We start from the raw sequence: 19,356 nt of genomic DNA, 5'->3' as shown, positions 1-19,356 counted from the left end.
TTGATTTGCGATGCTTTATTCTTCGATTATTCAATTAAAACCACTAAAAATGCATAAATTTAATACATAGAACATTGGATTGGCCTTGTTACCTTCCTAGCACCTTTTTCATAGACATGCATTATTTAAAAATGATATCAGATGTATTTTACATGTTTTCTGCTTGTGAGCAGGCTGGGATGGAGTTGACCTCTCGTAGGGGCTTTTGGCCCGAGGCACTGGTCATCATCTCACCCCACTAATTAGGGAACCAAGATGGACTTTCTCTTTCAGCCTATATATTTACATTTCTATTATTTGTTGTTGATGCATATCTTCCTGCTTAAATGCACACTGCTCTCTTAGAGGGACAAAGCCTCCCCTGCATTTCCGGCAGATAATTCACTGAAGGCTTTTGATGAGCCTGTAGTCCCTCATTTGAAAGAGAATTCTCCCGCTAACACTCATTTATTAATATGTTTGCTATAATGTGTGATCTGCCTGATTTTATGGTCCTTGATACGATAGCTGTTATTTTACCCTAGTTTAGTCTCTTAATAAAATCTCAGTTTCTCCAGTACATCACAGTAAGTGTAGTGTTCTCTCAACAATAATGAAGTATTTATTGCACAAGGGTTTTAATGAGTACTGATCTCTCTCTTGTGTTTGCAGGAGAACCGCCCAAGTACTAATGGAAGAGGAGTTTATTTACCTCACAGACATGAATCCCCAGTGTTTCAGGATCTTATTAATATTCTCTCTCTGATTGGTGTCCTGTGAAGGTATCACGGGATGATCTCCAGAGAGGAAGCTGACCAACTGCTCAGTGTGGCTGAGGGAAGTTATCTGATCCGAGAGAGCCAGAGACAGCCGGGCACGTACACGCTAGCGCTACGGTACATGAACCTTCACCTTTGACCTTTGACCTGTCCAGACTCCTCTTCTTCAGGATGTTCTGTTTCGGTGTGCTTTATCTTTTGTAACTGCTTCAACTTACAAAAACGTTTAAGCAAACATGGTAACATTAACAGCATGTGTTAAAACATTGTTGCAGCTTGTTAAACTATGCTAGGAACATGATGAAGACGTTAAAACATCCTAGCAATACAAGATGTAACAAAATAATATTAACCCTACTGAAAAAACAGCCTAAGCTGGTTTAAGCTGGAAGTAGCTGGTTTTAGCTGGTCTTCCAGCCTGACCAGGTAAAGAAGTGGTCAAAACCCCTTTAAAACCAGCCTGGAAACCACCCATGATCAGCCTGAAAAAAAAACAGCTAAAACATTTCTATTACTTTAGCAGGGAACATTTAACAAAATGCTAGAAATATGCTAGCAACATGTTAACTGGTGTTAGCAATGTGCAGGGTTCGTACAGTCATGAAACACCTGGAAAAGTCATGGGATTTTAAAACAGCAATTTCCAGGCCTGGAAAAGTTTTGGAAAAATAAATAAACGCAGAAAGTTTTGGAAAGGGCATGGAAATCTATTTCGCAAATCTCTGTACAGTAGAATTGTGTTTAATCAGGTTCTGAATTGCGCGTAGGCTTATATCGTATAGTTTTACTCCCGCAGCTTTGGACTTTTTTTACATTAGACTAAAATGATGGATATTCACACATTTATTCAAAAGCCTATGGCATGTAGGCTAAACGAGTAAATAAATCCACACAGACTGTCAGATTGAATCAGTCGTTTGAAAAGAGTGTGACTGATTCAGCTGCACCGCGTCTTCTGTCCTTGACTTTCTCTTAAAACAGCTTCACATCTCGTCTGCACTGAAGAGCTGCTGCACGCTGAGATACAAGACTGTGACATAGTGTTGTTACAAGAATTTTACATCGTGATTACAAAATTTGTCTAATTTTTTTTTTTAAAGGTTTTTATTTAATGAAAAATTAGCCTGTGAAAAATGTTGGTCAATATTAATAAGTAAACAATATTTTGCTGAATGTGTTTTTGTGCTGGGACCTGGATGGATAAATTTATAAATAAAAGTACTCCTATATTTGTTGACTCGAGAATCAGTGTAACATTTAAGACAGCATTTGAGAGGACTGCCATAGATACATCTGATTGGAGCGTTGAATCACTGGCTCACTCGATTCGTTCAAAAACTGATTCATTCAAGAAACGAAACCGTTTTTGGAATGTTGTGCTATTTTGAAAGTTGGGGAATTTTGTATTATTTTTTTAATTTGCACAGTAGAGCAATACATTGCTTGTGCAACGAATATAAAAACATAAAAAGTCATACATGGGTGCTATAATGCATCCTTAATTCATAATTCATTCATGAATTATAAGGGCATACTGCAGTCTAATAGGCTTCATCGTGCAGTGAATGCTTTCAGTGGACTCTCTTAATCCCTCACAGTCACACATACAGCACAATAACATGATGTCAAGGGAATGTCTTTACATTTTAATCAATGAAAAATCATAGTTTCTCTTTTGTCTTCTTTTTAAAGAACTTCAAAAGTTGCGCTTGAACCATTTTGTGTGAAAAAAAGAAAACTTGCTTCTGCTTGTGCGCAGCTTGTTGTACTGTGAGTACAGTACTGAGTTCTGATTGAATTAGAAACATGTTAGCAATGTGTTAAAACATTCTAGAATCATGCTAGTAACATGATAAAATGTGCTGGTAATGTGTTAAAACATGCTAGGAAGATTTTTACTTACTGTACGCTAGCAATGTGTTGAGATATATATAATATATATATAACTACTTTTCTTGTTAATTTTGCATTTCAAAATTTTATGAGAACATCTTTACAGATGTTCTGTGCAGCAATTGAGATTATAAGGGGTTTCGCTGACTGGTTGCTACTAATGTTGTCAGATTAATTTCTGAGGAACACCCAGAGACCATCTGTCCAAAACGAACCTCGCAGCTCACTCCTGTTCCACCTCAGGATTCGTGTCTGTAACCTTTAACCTCTCATGATCAACACCTCGTGTTAGTTTCCCCTCCGTCTGTGACCTAGATCCTCACCTCCAGTCTCTCTGCCGTATCGTGACCTGGTCTCGCCCCTGTGTGATCAGTCCTGACGTGTATCAGCACACTGGATGTCTCTGAAGGGCACATGGGTTTGAGAGATGTGCTGTGTTTTTCTCACAAATCCATCCAGCTTTATTTTGCGTATGAAGTCAGGTCCTTGAAGAGACTAATGTCTCCTAATCGGATTAGCATGATGTGCGTTTACTTTGGCTGGTTTTTGCTATTCAGAGTCATCACTAGGGTTTTAAAAAGACCATTATTTTACATTTTGTGTAATATTGGTCAAGGTTTCTTGCATTAAATCAAGTTATACACACTTCTTTCCTTCCTTCCGTTTTTAGTGTTTACTTTTTCAGGTTTAGGAAAATGTCACGTTTCAGCCTCTCACTGACCCTAGAATTAAACAAGCTGATTGTACTTCTGTTTCAAGAATACTCTGTATAAACCGCCTTTGTTATGATTCGTTAAATTCTGCACGCAGTGACTCTGTGTGCAGTGTGTTGATGTGTAAATGTGGGTTTACACAGAAAAAATGTGTAAATTGACAGTAAGCAGATAAAAAAAAAAAAACTAAATATTTCTATTTCAAACAAACACTTCTCTTTTGATTGCAGCTCCCCCAAAATATTTAGCAGCACAACTGGTTTCAGCATTGATGATAAGAAATGTTTGTATTATGTATTAGGATGATTTCTGAAGCATCATGTGACACTGAAGACTGGAGTAATGATGCTGAAAATATAGCTTTGATCACAGAAATAAATTACATTTTACAATATATTCAAATAGAAAACAGTTGTTTTAAATTGTAATACTATTTAACAGTACTATTACTATTGCTATTTTTACAGATTTTCTTTCAATCAAATAATATAAATGCAACCTTAATGAGCATAAGAGACTTCTTTCAAAAAAACAATGCATTGAAGTGTGTTAATGTAAAAGTTGTGCTGTTAAAGCTATGTTAGAGGACTTGTGTTGAGGTGTGTGTGTGTGTGTGTGTGTGTGTGTGTGTCTGAGACACAAAAAGTCTCGAGATAATCCCTTTTAATCTGCTCGCTTGAGCAGACGGTTGGCCACACACTGCTACACACTGCACGTGCTGACTTTCTAGTCCAAATCTGTGTGTGTGTGTGTGTGTGTGTGTGTGTGTTTCTCAGCCGCTCTCTTGTGCTCATCCTCAGGCATGTGATTCCTCAGAGAAAGCATCTGTTGTGTCCTGTGCGCAAAAGCTTTAACATCAAAGAGCTCTGTTGCCATCAGGCTTTAATGACATTAGCCTTTGTGCATGTGTTTGTGTTTCTGTGTGTGGTGTATCTTCCTGAAGTCATACAAACCTCTGTGTGTGTGTGCGTGTGTGTGCGTGTGTGTGCGTGTGTGTGCGTGCGTGTGTGTGCGTGTGTGTGCGTGTGTGTGCGTGTGTGTGTGTGTGTGTGTGTGTGTGTGTGTGTGTGTGTGCGTGTTGCTGCTTCTGATATGAACTCCTTGTTGTGTGTATCTGTAAGTGTTTGCAGATCCGTCTGCATCTGATTTTGGGTGTGTTCGGTTCATGTGTAAGTCTAGATTTGTGTGTGTGTGTGTGTGTGTTTGTGTGAGTCTCTGTGAGTCTCTGTGGGATCATAATCAAACTCCAACAGGAAGCACATGCATTATAAAACCTCAGCTGTCCTATGATTTCCAGTGGCTCATAACAGCATTACCATCTCTGATCAGGTCATAATAGATTGTCCTAGAGATTCATGGTTCATAGCGCTGATTTCTAATATACAAATATTCAAATATATATTTGTATATAAATACAAATATTCATTTTCTAAAACTGTTACTATGTCACTATATGCACATTCATTCTTTTTTTTTTATGTATGCTAAAACTGCTTTATAAATGCGTCCACTCTGTTTGCATTCACAATTATGAATTATATATGAATCTCTGACTATAAATGTACATATTTTCAATTCAAACAGTGAGGGAGAAAGTGAGTAGTTTGGATAAATTACTGTTGGCAATTTACTGATTTTTCAATAAAAAAATTAACATGGTCGCGATGTCAGATATTAATATATGACCGCCCACATCTACACATCAACAGCTGTTCGGCATTCAGCAGCTTGGTCCTCCACAATCTCTAGTAGATCATCTCAGTGACAGTTTGAATTCACCAACCACCTGATATGAAAATCAATTCAGTTTACACGACTACTACGGCTGTGCAATATTGGGAAAAAGCGACATGTTATTCAGTTTTTCTGCTGTATATTACGGAATGAAAAAATGGCAAACTCTGAAAAGGCGAACTGTACTTATTTTTAATTAAATGGCAGTCTTTATGATATGACTATCATGATTCTCCAGTCTTATTTGGGTATCTAAAAGCTAAAAACTTTTGAAAATAAAGAAATGCAGATGTAAATATTTTATTTTTATTACAGTGCAATTGCAATATGTTTCTTATTTCTTTAATATTTTAGTTAGTAGAAATAACAATAAAAATTATATATTATATTTTATAATATATCTAATAATATTATAATACTAATATATAGTTATATTGGGTCAAAAACAGTGGGAAAGTGACCTATGATGAAGAAGAATTTTTTTTTTCTCATATTATACCTTGAATGATCATTATTAAAGAAAAGTAGGTTTGCATGGGACATACTAATCAGGGAAACTACACTGCATTTGGTTCACCAAGATGATTGACTGTAAACTAAACTAATATTCAAATACTGGCCAATAATAACACAGATCGTGTACAAACAGATGTTTCAAAATCAGCCTGTTGGGTGGAACAGCAATTAATATTGAAGGGTGGATATTAAATATCATTGATGCAAATGTGTGTGAGTCTGTGTGTGCGTGTCTGTGTGTGTGTGTGTGTGTGTGTGTGTGTGTGTGTGTGTGTTTGTGTGCATGTATCAGGTCTTCATATTGATCAACATATGAGCTTGTTACTCTCCAGGTTCATTACTACTACAAACCAAAGTACAGCAAGTTGATACCTTCAGAGATGCTCAGTGTGTGTGTGTGTGTGTGTCTCATTTCTCTGTGGATCGTCTCACAGCTGTGTGTTACAGCACTTGAGTCCAACACACACTCTCTTTCTCTCTCTCAGCTTTGGCAATCAGACCCGAAACTTCCGTCTGTTTTACGATGGGAAGCATTTTGTGGGAGAGAAGCGCTTCGAGTCCATCCACGACCTGGTAACAGACGGCCTGATCACGCTGTACATCGAGACCAAAGCCGCCGAATACATATCTAAGATGACCATCAACCCCATCTACGAGCACGTGGGCTACACCACCCTGAACCGCGAGCCGGCGCTGAAGAAAGCCCTGCCGGTCTGCAGAGACATGCCTGATGGGAAGGACGCCGCTGGAGAAGACACCGGCCTGGAGGAGAGGGTGAGATGCTGCAGTGCAGTTACCCAGCATGCCTCTGTGTGTTTGTCTTGTCAAGAGATTTCTTGAGTTTTGCCTTCTGCTTCAGCCTTATGTGTGACGGGGTGAAGAGTACAGTTATCCCTCATTGCCATCATGGCCTTGTGCATCACACTGCCTCCCAATTTAATCCTTAGTTTACTTGTGTTTGATGTTTCCAGTAGGGATGCACTGATCCGATATTCAGTATCGGTATCGGCTCCGATACTGGCATTTTTTTTAACTCTATTGCCTGAAAGCTTGAAATGTGTTCCTCATTGGCACCGTTATGCTAAATGACAGCAATCATGTCCAGCTATAGTCAAGCTACACATTTGAAACAATAGTCGAATATCGGTGACCGTTCCCTTTGACTTACATTGTGTTTTTACCATATAATGGGAACCGAAAGTCTTTAAAATAGCTTATTTTGTGTTTCCATTCAGGTTTGACACGACATGAGAGTGAATAAATGATGACAGAATTTGTATTTTGGGGTGAACTGTCCCTTTAAGCAGGTGTGTGGGTGATTTGTGCTTCTGTACAGCTGTGATTGGTCTTGAGTTGATGAAGAGCAGCTGACAGATGCACAGACTGATTTATCTCCGCATTAATTCATGCATGTAATCAGACAATCAGGGGTGATTTAAACGTGCAGTAATTACTCACAGCGGCTCATCGCTGGTCCTCATTGAGGCTCAGGCTATGCACAAACAATGGCCGGGAAAGCCATTTTCAAGGGCATAAATATTATGATGACAGTGTTTGTGTATTAGTCTGATATGTGATGGTCTGTTGATGTCAGGTCTGTGTTGAACAGATATGCTGTGTTTCACAAATGTCCCAGTGCAGAGTGTTTGTGGGATTGTCTGTTCAGTGTGACTGTATCCAGACCAACACGTACTGTGTTACAGTAACAGACTGTATCCTTGAGGCCAGCAGATATGATTTGTACATATATTGAACACACTATCCTTAGTAATCTGAGCACAGATAATGAAAAAAACAACATCAACAACAAAAAAACCTCAGTTTATCTATTTGGATCCTTACTCTTATTTTTAGAAATTCATATTTTAGCCGTATCATCATGAGTTAAAACAGTTATGAAAGTGTTTCCATATCAGCTGATGTTTGTACCAGTGAGTGCTGCATGTGTAAGATGCCCTGTTTTCTCATGGTTACTTGTGACAGTAAAGAGAGACACTGTGTCTTGGTTGCTGTAGGACATTTAGAGCGTGTTTAATGAACACTTGTGTAAAATGTGGTTATGCACTTTCTTAAAAAGCAGTGTTTTTGTTCATTTCTGCCCTTGCAAGTCTGGTCCATTGTCATTTTTCGAGGGTTAGGCTGAACGATGTACAGTGTTTAAACAGCTTTTCTCTGACCCTTAAGGCCAAAGTATGCCCAAAGTTGGGTTACACTTCAATTTAGTGTCCTTGTTAAATTGTAGTTATGTATTTGTATTATTATTTAAGAACATGTAATTACTGTAAGATTAGGATTAGGGTTTGTTTAGTGTTAATTGCATGTAATAATGCAAAGATTGTTACTACAGTAAATACATGCAATGTGTAAAAGGGTCACTAAAATAAAGTTTTTACCCAAAGTTTTTACATCAATGCTAGGGGTGGGCAAGATGACCAAAATCTTATATCAATATATGGGCAATTTCGTGTTTTCAGTTTTTTGCTTTTAATAAGGTATTTATGATTTAAAAATGTATATGATACTGTAGGAATTTCCTAATTCTTGTCACCAGTGTCAAAATATCACAAAACAATTTCAAGCTCACTGAAGAAAAGTAAACACTCAGCGATTAAATAAGAAACTAGTTACAAGCAAAAGGACAAAAAGGAAATGCTACATGCATGGTATAAAGTCAAAAAAACCCTCGAGCTGACTGAAGACAAGTAAACAATAAAAAAAAATGCTACTTACATTGTAAAAGTTACAAAAGTGATTTAGTCGAGCAGTGAGAGATTTTCTCTCTTTTGTTGTTTGTTTAACACAAATAACAGACAGCAGGAATATTAGACTGCTGTCACTTTAAGAGCTGCCCGGATACAATTAGGGCTGGGCGATATATCGCATGTGATTGTCACGCGCATTTCGTCAGTAAAGACGATTCCCTGATTAGCGCTAAATCGCCATCACTTACTTTCAAATGGAGCGGTATTTAATGAGGATGAGCATTAGGGCTGCACGATTAATCGTATTTTAATCTCGATAATGATATCCACCTTTCTTGATTAATTAGGAATAATCGTCACGATATTGGCCGGCTCGTTATTTATCCTGAAACATGTTTTTAATTTTTGTGAACAAATTGTCACTTAGAAAATCTAATGTGAATACAGATGACAAAACACTAACCAAAACCATGAGTTTATATTATCATAGTTGGTTAAAAGAAGTCAGTGTGTAGTCAGTGGAGGTTGGTTAAAGAACACATGAAATGTTGTTGCATTTCCCTGCTGTAACGGCTAAAACCAGCCTAGGCTGGTCATCCAGCCTGGTCTTTGCTGGTGTTTGCTGGTCAGCAGGCTGGTTTTAGAGGGGTTTTGACCACTTGCTTAACTGGTCAGGCTGGGAGACCAGCTAAAACCAGCTACTTCCAGCTTAAACCAGCTAAGTTTAGGCTGGTTTTAGCAGTTTTTTTCCCAGCAGGATAGAATAATCGTTATTAATAATCGTGATTATAATTTTAATCAAAATAATCGTGCAGCCCTAACGAGCATTTTGACACATACGAGTGATTCTCTCAGACAGCGCGCACATATAGCTAAATTTGTTCTCTTTCACTGCTGATTGCATTTCAGCGGCTTAAAATCACTTGTTTTTAAACTGCAAACAATGATTTTGTGACACAGCACAGCAACATTGCGTGAGCGTGTAACCACAATAGAGACAATATTCCAAAATCTCTACTGGTTGTCAAATTACTGCCAGTTAATCGTGTCTGCCGATATGTCACCCACTCCTAATCAGCATAGTTTGCACACATCCGGAGTTTTCTAACCATACTCCGTATGCTCAGCTCGCAACAGCACGTTGAGGTTGTAACACTGTGCAAAGATTTTTTTTATCCGTCATAACTTCTAGAGAGAAAGAAACTTTGGAGTGCACGTCTGTTGAGCATCTGTATTCATGCTGTGTTCTATCAGATGGAATATGCTTGAAAAGACTGTGTGTTCAGCTGTATGCATCTAAGCTAGTGTTGTCAAAAGTACAGACTTTGGTACCAGTCGGCAAACTAAAGCTGAACTGGCCAATCACCAGTGTTTAAGAATCGGCTTAAAATTTCCGTGCAGACTGGTACTGAAGAAGGTACATTTGACAACACCAATCTAAGCGTTTGCATCAAAACTGAAATATACTTAGGGCTTAAAGTATTGCTGGGCTGCCTTTTATTTTCTTTTTTTTCTTTTTTTTTTTTTTTGGAGTACTGTACCTTTAGAAGTTTATATGTAAATTAACCTCTGTAATGATTGCTAATATCTTTGATAGTGCCAGCTCCTACTTCTGCTTTATGATCCACTATAGTTGGCCAGTTCCTAACGCCACAAAAAGAGATGGAAGACAACATTTCGGTCAGGGACAGACAACCACATGCAGTGCCCTTCTGATGGCTGAGAAGGGTTGACTTAACCAATCAGGCTGCTTTGTATTTGTTTGGCAGTGTAACAGTCACCTGTAAGAGAGAGAGACGGAGATGTCCTTTAACGACAGTTAAGATTCTGCTAATGAAGCACAGAGACGGAGCATTTCAGTCCTGCGTGGTGACGGAGAAGATTGCCTGTTTGAATGGAGGTTGGGGTTGTGCTATCTTGGCGAAATCAAGCATTCATCCTCTATTCACCCTCATTAGGCTTGTTAAAAAGAAGATTATCACATGGTTAAAAAAGAACATCACACGCCCTGCTGTCCTTCTCTTTCTCATCTAGCGGCTGACCCCGAAAGATATATGGACACTTTAAGCTGACTTTTGTGATATTAGCTTGAGATGCAAGGTAACATCTGTGTTGAAATCACTGCTAAAAGCTTTTCTCAGAACTAAGTTCATTTTAAATAAAGTTCAAAAAATACATAAATCCTCAGTTTCTTTGGAATCACCTGGTGTTTTGGTGATTTTTTAATGGATTGTACAGAAGTCAGTTCTCCGAAAGTAAGACACACAGGAGCCACAGGTGTATAGAATCACTTTAACTATCAACACAATCCACTACGTTTGCTACGTAAATTCCAAGTTTTCTTCATGTTACGTATTTTTTTATGTTTAGTTTTTTACATTTAAAGAAATAGGTTTGGCAACAAAATGAAAATTTGATAAATTTCTCACCCCCGAGCCAAGATGCAGATTAGTTGATTTCTTCATCATAAACCTAGTTGGAGAAATGTAGCATTACCAACGATGCTCTGTAGTGCAATGTGTGCCATCGATGGGAGTCAAAACAGCTTAATAACAAAATCACGATAATCACAAGCCATCCTTCACCACTCCAGTCCATCATTACTGTCTTGTGAAGTCAAAAGCTTCTGTTGTAAGAAACATTAAGTGTTTTTAACCTGTTGAACTGTCACCCGTCCCGTATACGGGACGCCTACGTTTTTACGTCACTAATCCTGATCTATCCTGACAGACTGTATTCGTTGAGAACGGTCTAAGACTACAGCTGATAAAAACATCACAATAATCCACAAGCAGTCCACACCACTCCAGTCCATCAGTTACTGTCTTGTGAAGTCAAAAGCTTCATGTTTGTAAGAAACAAAAGAAATGTTTTTAAACCATCGATTCTATTCATAATCCATAATAATGTTTTCTTCAGTGAACGGCCTGAGGCTGAGTGAACTACTCCTTTAAAGCAGGGGTTTTCAAACATTTTTGTCAACCGAACTCCTTTGGCATAAATTAATTACTTGCAGTACCCCCTGAGATTTTAAGTAAATATTTCAATTGTTTAATTGCATTTGCATGTTGTTGTTTTTTTATCCTTTTAAAAGTTTTTATCATCATTATTTTACATAGGTATTGTTATTAGAGATAAAATGGCATATCTGGTGGTCTGAGGTTCCGTGTGCAAATGAGGTCTTGAGTGTAATATCTCTCCGTGATGATTATTTTTGCCTCGTCCTCTGAGTGTAACTGCTGCAGTAAGAGAGCGCAGGGCTCATTAGCTCAAGCAAAGAAAGTCTGACGTTTGTGGAGCACACTGGACAGAATCAGCCTCTGTAATGTGTGTCAGTGGAAAGTCCCAGTGTGACTGATAATCCAGCTTTGGCATGTCATAGCACATTCTCTGAGGTGAAATATTGTGTTGGTCCACGTCACACCTTTGCAAGTTCCCTTGAATGTGATGACACCAGCGCTTTCATGACATCCCGTTTTATCCTGTTACACTTGTAGCTGTATTATTCTGTTTGAATAATATTTTTTGCGCTATCACTGAAGCGCTAGAATTTTTCATTGTGTGCTTCGCGAATTATGAATCAGGAATGAGAGGCTCTATGTTAAGGGCACCTATCATGCCCCCGTTTTACAATGGTGTAACATCGAGGTCCCCAGGAAAATGGCATTTTTGGGGTGCGTCCTAAAAACCAAGAGCTGTTTTGGGAGTGTCGCTTTTGAAATCCAGATGAGCTGCGTAATTGAGAGCTGTCTTGTTTAGACATCCTCTCTAACACAGATAAACACTGTGCGCTGATGTAGGAGTAGTGTATGTCTTGATGAATAATTTCAGTGTGTGAACAGGTTGAATGATTCAGACGGGAGCGCTGTAGTTTCCCTGAAATCAGCGCAGATGTTCATCAGTCTGGAAAAGCACTGTTCATTCATTAGGTGCAGGGGGGGGTGCACACCATGTCATACGGCACACTTGATGATCTGTATAAAGGCAAACCTCGATGATTTTACAAAAATAGCAATGGCTCGTGTACGTGGGTTAGTGATAGACTGATGGATCTGCCAGAGTGATTCATCTGTTGGGGGTTTTTGGCCTGTTCTTGCGGGTTAATAACATCCTGTATATTGGGCCATCATCTTTCAAAGTTTCAAAATCCATTCAGATTTCAATTTTTTTTTTGTGACTTTGAGGTTTGTCAGTTTATATATCACAGTTGTACAATGTCATTGTTATATATCACAGTTGTACAATGTCATTGTTATGTAAAATAATATAAAGTCATAGCATTGTGAGATTAAATTCCTAATATTTTGAGAACAAAGTCAAAAATTACCATAACAAGCGTTGCATCAATATGAGGAATAAAAGTCTGATGGTTTGCAGTACTATGGGGTCTTTTTCACTCAAAATAGTATCTTTATTCTCAAAATATTACAACTTCAAATATGTTATTTCCGTGATTTTATTCTCATATTGCTATGACTTTGTTCTGGTAATTTTGACTTGTATTCTCAAAAAACTACCACTCTATTCTCTCGTCATCTTATTTTTATGTATGGATTTATTATTTTTTTATGTGGCACTAAAAGCTGCTGTGACCAAATTCAGACTTTTTCCTTCAATTGCAATTTTAGAAACACATTTCAACTATTTTGTGCAATTTCAAGTTTATATTTCACAATTTTGACTTTTTTCAGACTGATGAGATATATGCGAGATGATATACGGAAATAAATTAAAATTCAAAGAAATAAAGCAGGAATTGTGAAATAAAAGGTCTCAATCTTTTTCATAATCACTATTGGAAATGATCTGTCTTCTGAATGGATTTTGAGTCACATTATTTAGTGAAGCACATGAGCACATTTTAGTTTCAGAAGCTCATGAGCACATTTCGTTTGCTTACATGAAGTGTTCATGAGCAAAATGTGCTCTCCTATTGCTCCAATTTCTCTAAGTGCCATTCATGTGTTTCACGGTAATTACAATAGTAACTGTCTTTAACCTACATTAGCAGCTACATATCTGATCTGATCCACACCTCTTTAGCACATCATTAAACTCATCAGGACATCTATGCAGTGATTAAGTGATCAGATCCACTGGATTTTGTCTGTACACTGATATGATTTGGTCTTAGCACAACCGTCAACTGTTTTGTAGTTTAGTGGTTGGGATGGGAAGAACATTTTCCGACCCCATGACTATCTCAAAAGGTTGAGGTTTTAAAGCTAAATGTAGTCCCTGTGAAAAGCTGAAGCTCAATTACATCAGAGGGATTACAGCTGTATCAGAACAAGCATTGTGATACAGGTATGGGTTAAAAACACTTTCCTGGTCCATGCAACACAGTGTCTAGTGTAAGTGTGTGTCTGTCCTTGCTCTCCTGTCATGTGGGGGCGACGGAAATGTAGCTGAGTTTAGCGTAAACGCAATCGATCAGCAGTGCACCGTGTGACAGTCAGAGGAAGTGAACGAGAAAGTTAGGAATAGAGAGAGAGAGATGGAGATGAAGCAGGGCTCGTGTCTCATAATTCTGCAGTAAGCGGCTTTGAACTCAAGAGGGCAGTGTGCACTTCACTGCTGTACAGCATCCACAACAGCTAAACACTGGAGCTGAGAAAAACATGTTTTTTGGTTTAATTGTGAAGTTGAAATTGAGATCAAATCATTAGTTTTTTTCAGATCTGTCACAGGGCGCCCATCTATCTTATCTTAAAGAGACCCATAACTCAATTTTTGACTCAATCTTTTGTTTTCGTTATAGAATTGAAGCATGAAAATTCAGTCAGAAGATTTTTTGTGGTTGTCTGTGCAAAAGTCTCTGTGGATATTAGGCAGGGTGCTGCTATGCGGTTGCTAAGGTGTTATGAATATTTTTAGGCTGTTGCATTGCGGTCGCTAATTTATTACTAGCTGGTTACTAAGTGGTTGCTGCTCCAAGTAAAAAAAAATATATATATTTTGTTCCCTCCTTAAATGTGCACAACTGTTTAAGTGTTTGAGGTTGTAAGATGTTTGTTTTTGAAAAATAAGTCTCTTATGTTCACCAATGATGGGTTTATTTGATCAAAAATGCAGTAAAACAGTAATATTATTAAATATTATTACAATGTAATTTTCCTGTGTCAAAAGCCGGAGTTCTAGCATCATTACTCCAGCTTCCTGTCACTGATTCTTCAGAAATCAGTCTAATATCTGATTTGCTTCAAGAAACATTCGGGTGTTATCAGTAGAAATCATTGTGTTGTTTAATATGTTTGTCATTAGTATATTTTTTCATGAGACTTTTTCAGGATGCCTTGATGCATAGAAGTTAGAGAACGCAGGTATTTGAAATGAGAGATTTAAAAAAAAAAAACAATCTTTACTGACCTTAACTTTGGACATGATCGTGTAATTCTATGGAATTTTTTGTTGCATCAAAAGTCTATTTACCTTAGAAATGTAAACAACACACCATTCCTCAACAGCGGCTGCATAATCTTAAATTTGTTTCACAACCTAAGAATATTGCTGGCTTCTGTAAATTTGAGCGAATCAATTAATTAATGTTCTTAATTTGTTACTATTAAACGCATAGACGCACAAATTATGTTGTCCAACTGCACAGTCCTTGAGCTTCACTCTTGCAATGCAAGTGACATGACCGCCCGTGTTTATAAATGTTCAAATATATTTGTTTTTTAACAAGAGTAACAGGCAGCTAGCGCGTTGCGATCCTACAATTGCGTGGGGATAACAACCTATTTTTCTGTGCGACATAAATAATGTCATGTCAATCACTAAACCAGCTGTAAAAGGATCGATTTAACACAGCTATACATCTCAAATAAGGCATGGTTGTTAACAGAAGCAATTAATGCAGTAAACTGTCTCTCTTACACTTCCAGTTAGAAGTGCTTCACTGTACGCCTACCATTAATACGACGGATGTTTTTAAAGAAAACCAGCCTAAGTCAGTTATGTTTTGTTTTAATAGTTATCAACATTATGCCACAAGCCGCTGTTGACTGAGCTTAACCCTATAATGAAAGTGAAATCTTTGTTTTCATGGCTCATTGTTGGGGTTTGTATGAGCAGTAAGTGATGCATATGAAGCGTCTCTGATGCTCGTAGTAAGCATTGTATCTGGTTTGTACCAGCTTTATCCTCTCCCATTTTGTTGTCTACAGCGTGTTATGAGGATTATTTGTGGCGAGAACCTGCCTCCCAGTTCCGGTCCTGCAATCATTCATCTTATACGTTGCTGTGATGTGTTCGATCGCCTGCGCTGTGATTATGTCATCACTCCATCCTTTATAACGTTATATAACATAACCACGCCACATCACTGCAGCTTCTGACTGAAGAAACTTTCCAAACTCGAGAGTGTGTTTCAGGGCACTGATGGGATGAAGACGTTTCGCCTGCTGAACAACACACTGAAACTCATGATTGTGATGTAGTTTGACATTTGTTTGTTGCTCAGGAAAGCAGAGCGTGAGCGGTGTGGAGGATGGGATGGAGGGAAATAGGCGGCAATTCACCGTTAATTGCTTGAATGAGCAAAACAAAACACTATCACGACAAACTCCACGTATCTTAAGACAAACAGGTGCTTTTGCATTATGGTGTGGTGTCGAAACTACATGGCTGCGGGTCGTTCGTGGTGAGCTATGCAGTGGCGTGGTCTGGTGTCTTACTGGCGGCGTCAGGGGTCTTGTCAGTGGCTCCTCAGGAGGGGGACGGTGGACGGGGGATGAAATGGAAAGTTCGTGGAATCCAGAAAAATTCCAAACGATGAAAAAAATTAATGTCTGCAAAAAAAAAATACTAATTTATATTATTTCATAGTGCCCTAGTATATTAAAGGTTTTATATTTAAAATAAAAGCTTTTTTGGGTCAGAACTGTTTTGGAGTTAAAACAGCATAATCCAGATGATGATGGTGTTTAAGCTGTATTTGACCTTATAATATTAACTGTAAAGATTGCAATTGGAAGATAATATTTGAGTTTTAAACCTGTAATGGGCCTGACATATGGAATAATAGTAGGAAAAGCTATTGTTTTAGATTTATTGAACCCCTTTAAAAAATAAAGTTTGCAAATATGCATTTTGTGTAGAAGACCTTTATATAGTATGATATAGTAAAATGTGGAGCTTGAACATGAAAAGTTTTAATTAAAGGCCCAAACTGAGGAAACTATGTAATATGGTGCAGTTGAGCTGATATTTATGTGACCATAAATAAGAATGACGTTCTGATAGCCTTTAATGTAAACCTCAGTAAACATACCTTGGAAAATTGCATAAAATGCAGTGTAAACAATCGCTGTCAATGATGTCCGAATTGTCCATTCTGATGAGTATTAACTGTAAACAACATTTGATTATGTCTTAATCGAATGTAAAACCTAGGGGGAGACGTGGTATCATGTACAATTTGTCATCCGTGCAGTTTGGTTTTTAAATGGACAGCAGACCCCTTGAGTTTAGGTTGCAATTGCGTTAATTGATAATTATCAAGCAACAGAAGAAAACACGAAACATCACATCCACTATTGCCAAAAAATTATTCTATAGAAATAAATATGTCAGCTATGAAAGAATAAAGATACGGTAAGCAAGTTGCTATAAAGAATGCATAATTAGCCTATCTAACCATTGGTATTTAATTAAAAAGAAGACCATGTTCTTGTTTTCTTTATGACGAATTGGGTTTTATTTCAATTTTAACATAAAGTCATGTTATGTGTTCACCCTCACCGCAGTTAAATCTTGGTCTATCAGTGATAAAACCTTAAAATCAAACCAATACCAAGAGAGTAGAAATTTTAGAGAAATGCTTAATAAATGCCAGAAACCACCATAAACCCATTAGAATTTTAAAGCCGACTAAATTTAACTGTAGATTTAGTCTACTAAAATTTTATGATATTTAGTCGGAGCTAAAATGTTTCTCAACAACTAAAAACAATTCAGGTGACTACAATAGACCAACCAGCTAAACTAAGAAATTTTGCTGTCAGAACTAACAACACTGGAACCCATCATGGTTGTTTGAGTAGTCAGATTGAATGAGTGATTGCACAACAGACGGCACTACTCTCGCTCGTTTTCGGTTTGTGGAGAAGGAAGAAAATGGCCTGCGAATTAGCCATGCGCCTCGTCTTCCTTCCGCCCCATATAATTGAACCGAGCGTTTTGCTCCAGACGCGTTTGAGAAAGCAGAAAGATCAATCTTGTCAATTAGAGATGGGCTGATAAGCCACAGACTCCTGGCCGGAAAATCACATGACTGTGTCAGTACGCAGCTCATGCGTAAAGCGCTCTGGAGCCACCTCCAGCACAAAAGGTCGTACCAAACACAATATAAAGATCCCGCCCGTGGTGGGAAGCCCGACCTGGTACATGCGGTCTGCAGGACATGGTACTGCTAGCCTTTTCTGAGCGTTCATCTCAGCTCCAGCGGTTTCAATATTCCATGCCCCCGCTTGGTTTTATTGATCTGGAACGCCACAGGCGGAGGTCTCTCATCCAGCCCTCCATTTGGGCACTCAGCTGACTGGCGTCTGGAAGGAGCGATCCTTGTGGTAGTGGATCAAAGGTAACCGTGGTGTGTGTGTTTCTGTGTGTATGTGTGTGTTCTTGGTATGGTCTGGATCCAACATACTGCTGTCTAAGAGGATGAACAGTCCTGAGATTAAGAGGAAGAGTGTGTTCGAATATCATTAAACAATTGAAGTCTTTCTCACACTGCAGCATGGCATATAGTGCCGCGCAGTTAATTAATAAAACAATGAAAAATTGTGTCTCTTGCGCAGGAAGGTGCCACTCAGATTCTTAGTAAAAAAGCGAACATTTAAAATTCTGTGGGCAATCCGGAAGAAGGTTGAGTGATTAAACTTTACTAAGCTAATAGAATTTACTGAGAATGCAAGGGAATGAGATTTATATATTGTTTGAGCGTTGATTTTAAAATGAAAATAAAAGCATAATGTTGCATATGCATCTTAAACATGCAAGTTCACTTTTTATTTAGAAAGCAGGAAGACTAGATTTAGAAAGCGGGAAGATGTGCGTGCGTGTGTTTGTGTGTGAGAGAGAGAAAGTTTGTGGTCAGTAAAATTTTTTTTGGAAATTTTTTTTTTTTTTTTTTTAGCAAGAATGCATGAAATTGATTAAAAGCCATTTGATTTCCATTTTAAAAATCCTGTTCTTTTAAACTTTCTATTCATAAAAAATCCAGAGTGCAACGCATTGATAATAATCAGAAATGTTTCTTGAGCATCAAATCATATCAGAATGATTTCTGGAGGATTATGTGACACTGAAGAGCGGGACACTGACACTGAAGTAATGATGCTTGTTATAAGGATTTGATTACATTTTTAAATTTATTTTTATAGTGTATTATTATTTTAAATTGTAATAATAAATCACAATATTAAAAATTTTACTGTGTTTTTTATTAAATAAAAGAGGCTTTTTACAAAAACGTTCAAAAAAATCTTACTGACCCCAAACTGTTGAACGGTACCTTATTTTACTTCAGATTTACCCCAAAACATTTGTAAACTAAGTGTGCATGTTCTGATTGACCCCTGCTGTAGGTAAGTTTAGCAGACAGACAGAAGTGGCGGTGGCGGTAAGACAGGCGCGGTTGTGGACCGATGGCAGATATCAGCCAGTTAATCATCCTGGCCAATATATCAGTGTATCAGTGTATAATGTGCAGTATAATAATAGCACACAAACAGAGACAGTGTTTTGACCTCAATCTCTGTCTGATCTGTTTGGGAAAAGTTCCAGAGTCATTTGGCTGATGCTGTCATTGTGATTTATGAAGGCAGATTGCAGTATCTGATCATATGTGTGTATGTGTGTGTGTGTGTGTGTGTGTGTGTGAGTGTTTGATGGGGAGGAGGAGAGAGACTTCATGAGCGTCTGTGTATGAAGCCAGGAAGTTGATTTCATTACACACCACGGTGAGAGCAGCTTCAGGCCGGTGAATCCTCCTGTCCAGTAATAGAAATTCCCACTCCACCTTTTTTCTAGTGT

At 38.0% G+C, this 19,356-nt stretch overlaps 1 protein-coding gene across 1 annotated transcript; it reads left to right on the top strand.

Moving 5' to 3' along the window:
- Positions 1 to 729: 729 nt before the first annotated feature.
- LOC122144350 (N-chimaerin-like) lies at positions 730 to 6,564 on the top strand. Its single transcript, XM_042755212.1, has 2 exons — positions 730 to 875; positions 6,100 to 6,564. Exons 1-2 carry the CDS (start codon positions 772 to 774, stop codon positions 6,452 to 6,454), a joined length of 459 nt encoding a protein of 152 aa, XP_042611146.1. The 5' UTR covers positions 730 to 771; the 3' UTR covers positions 6,455 to 6,564.
- The last annotated feature ends 12,792 nt before the right edge of the window (positions 6,565 to 19,356 follow it).

Source organism: Cyprinus carpio, unplaced genomic scaffold, assembly GCF_018340385.1.
Source record: "Cyprinus carpio isolate SPL01 unplaced genomic scaffold, ASM1834038v1 S000006648, whole genome shotgun sequence".
NCBI lineage: Eukaryota > Metazoa > Chordata > Actinopteri > Cypriniformes > Cyprinidae > Cyprinus > Cyprinus carpio.
The sequence above is the reverse complement of the archived record's forward strand: the minus strand, read 5'-3'. Positions and strand labels throughout refer to the sequence as shown.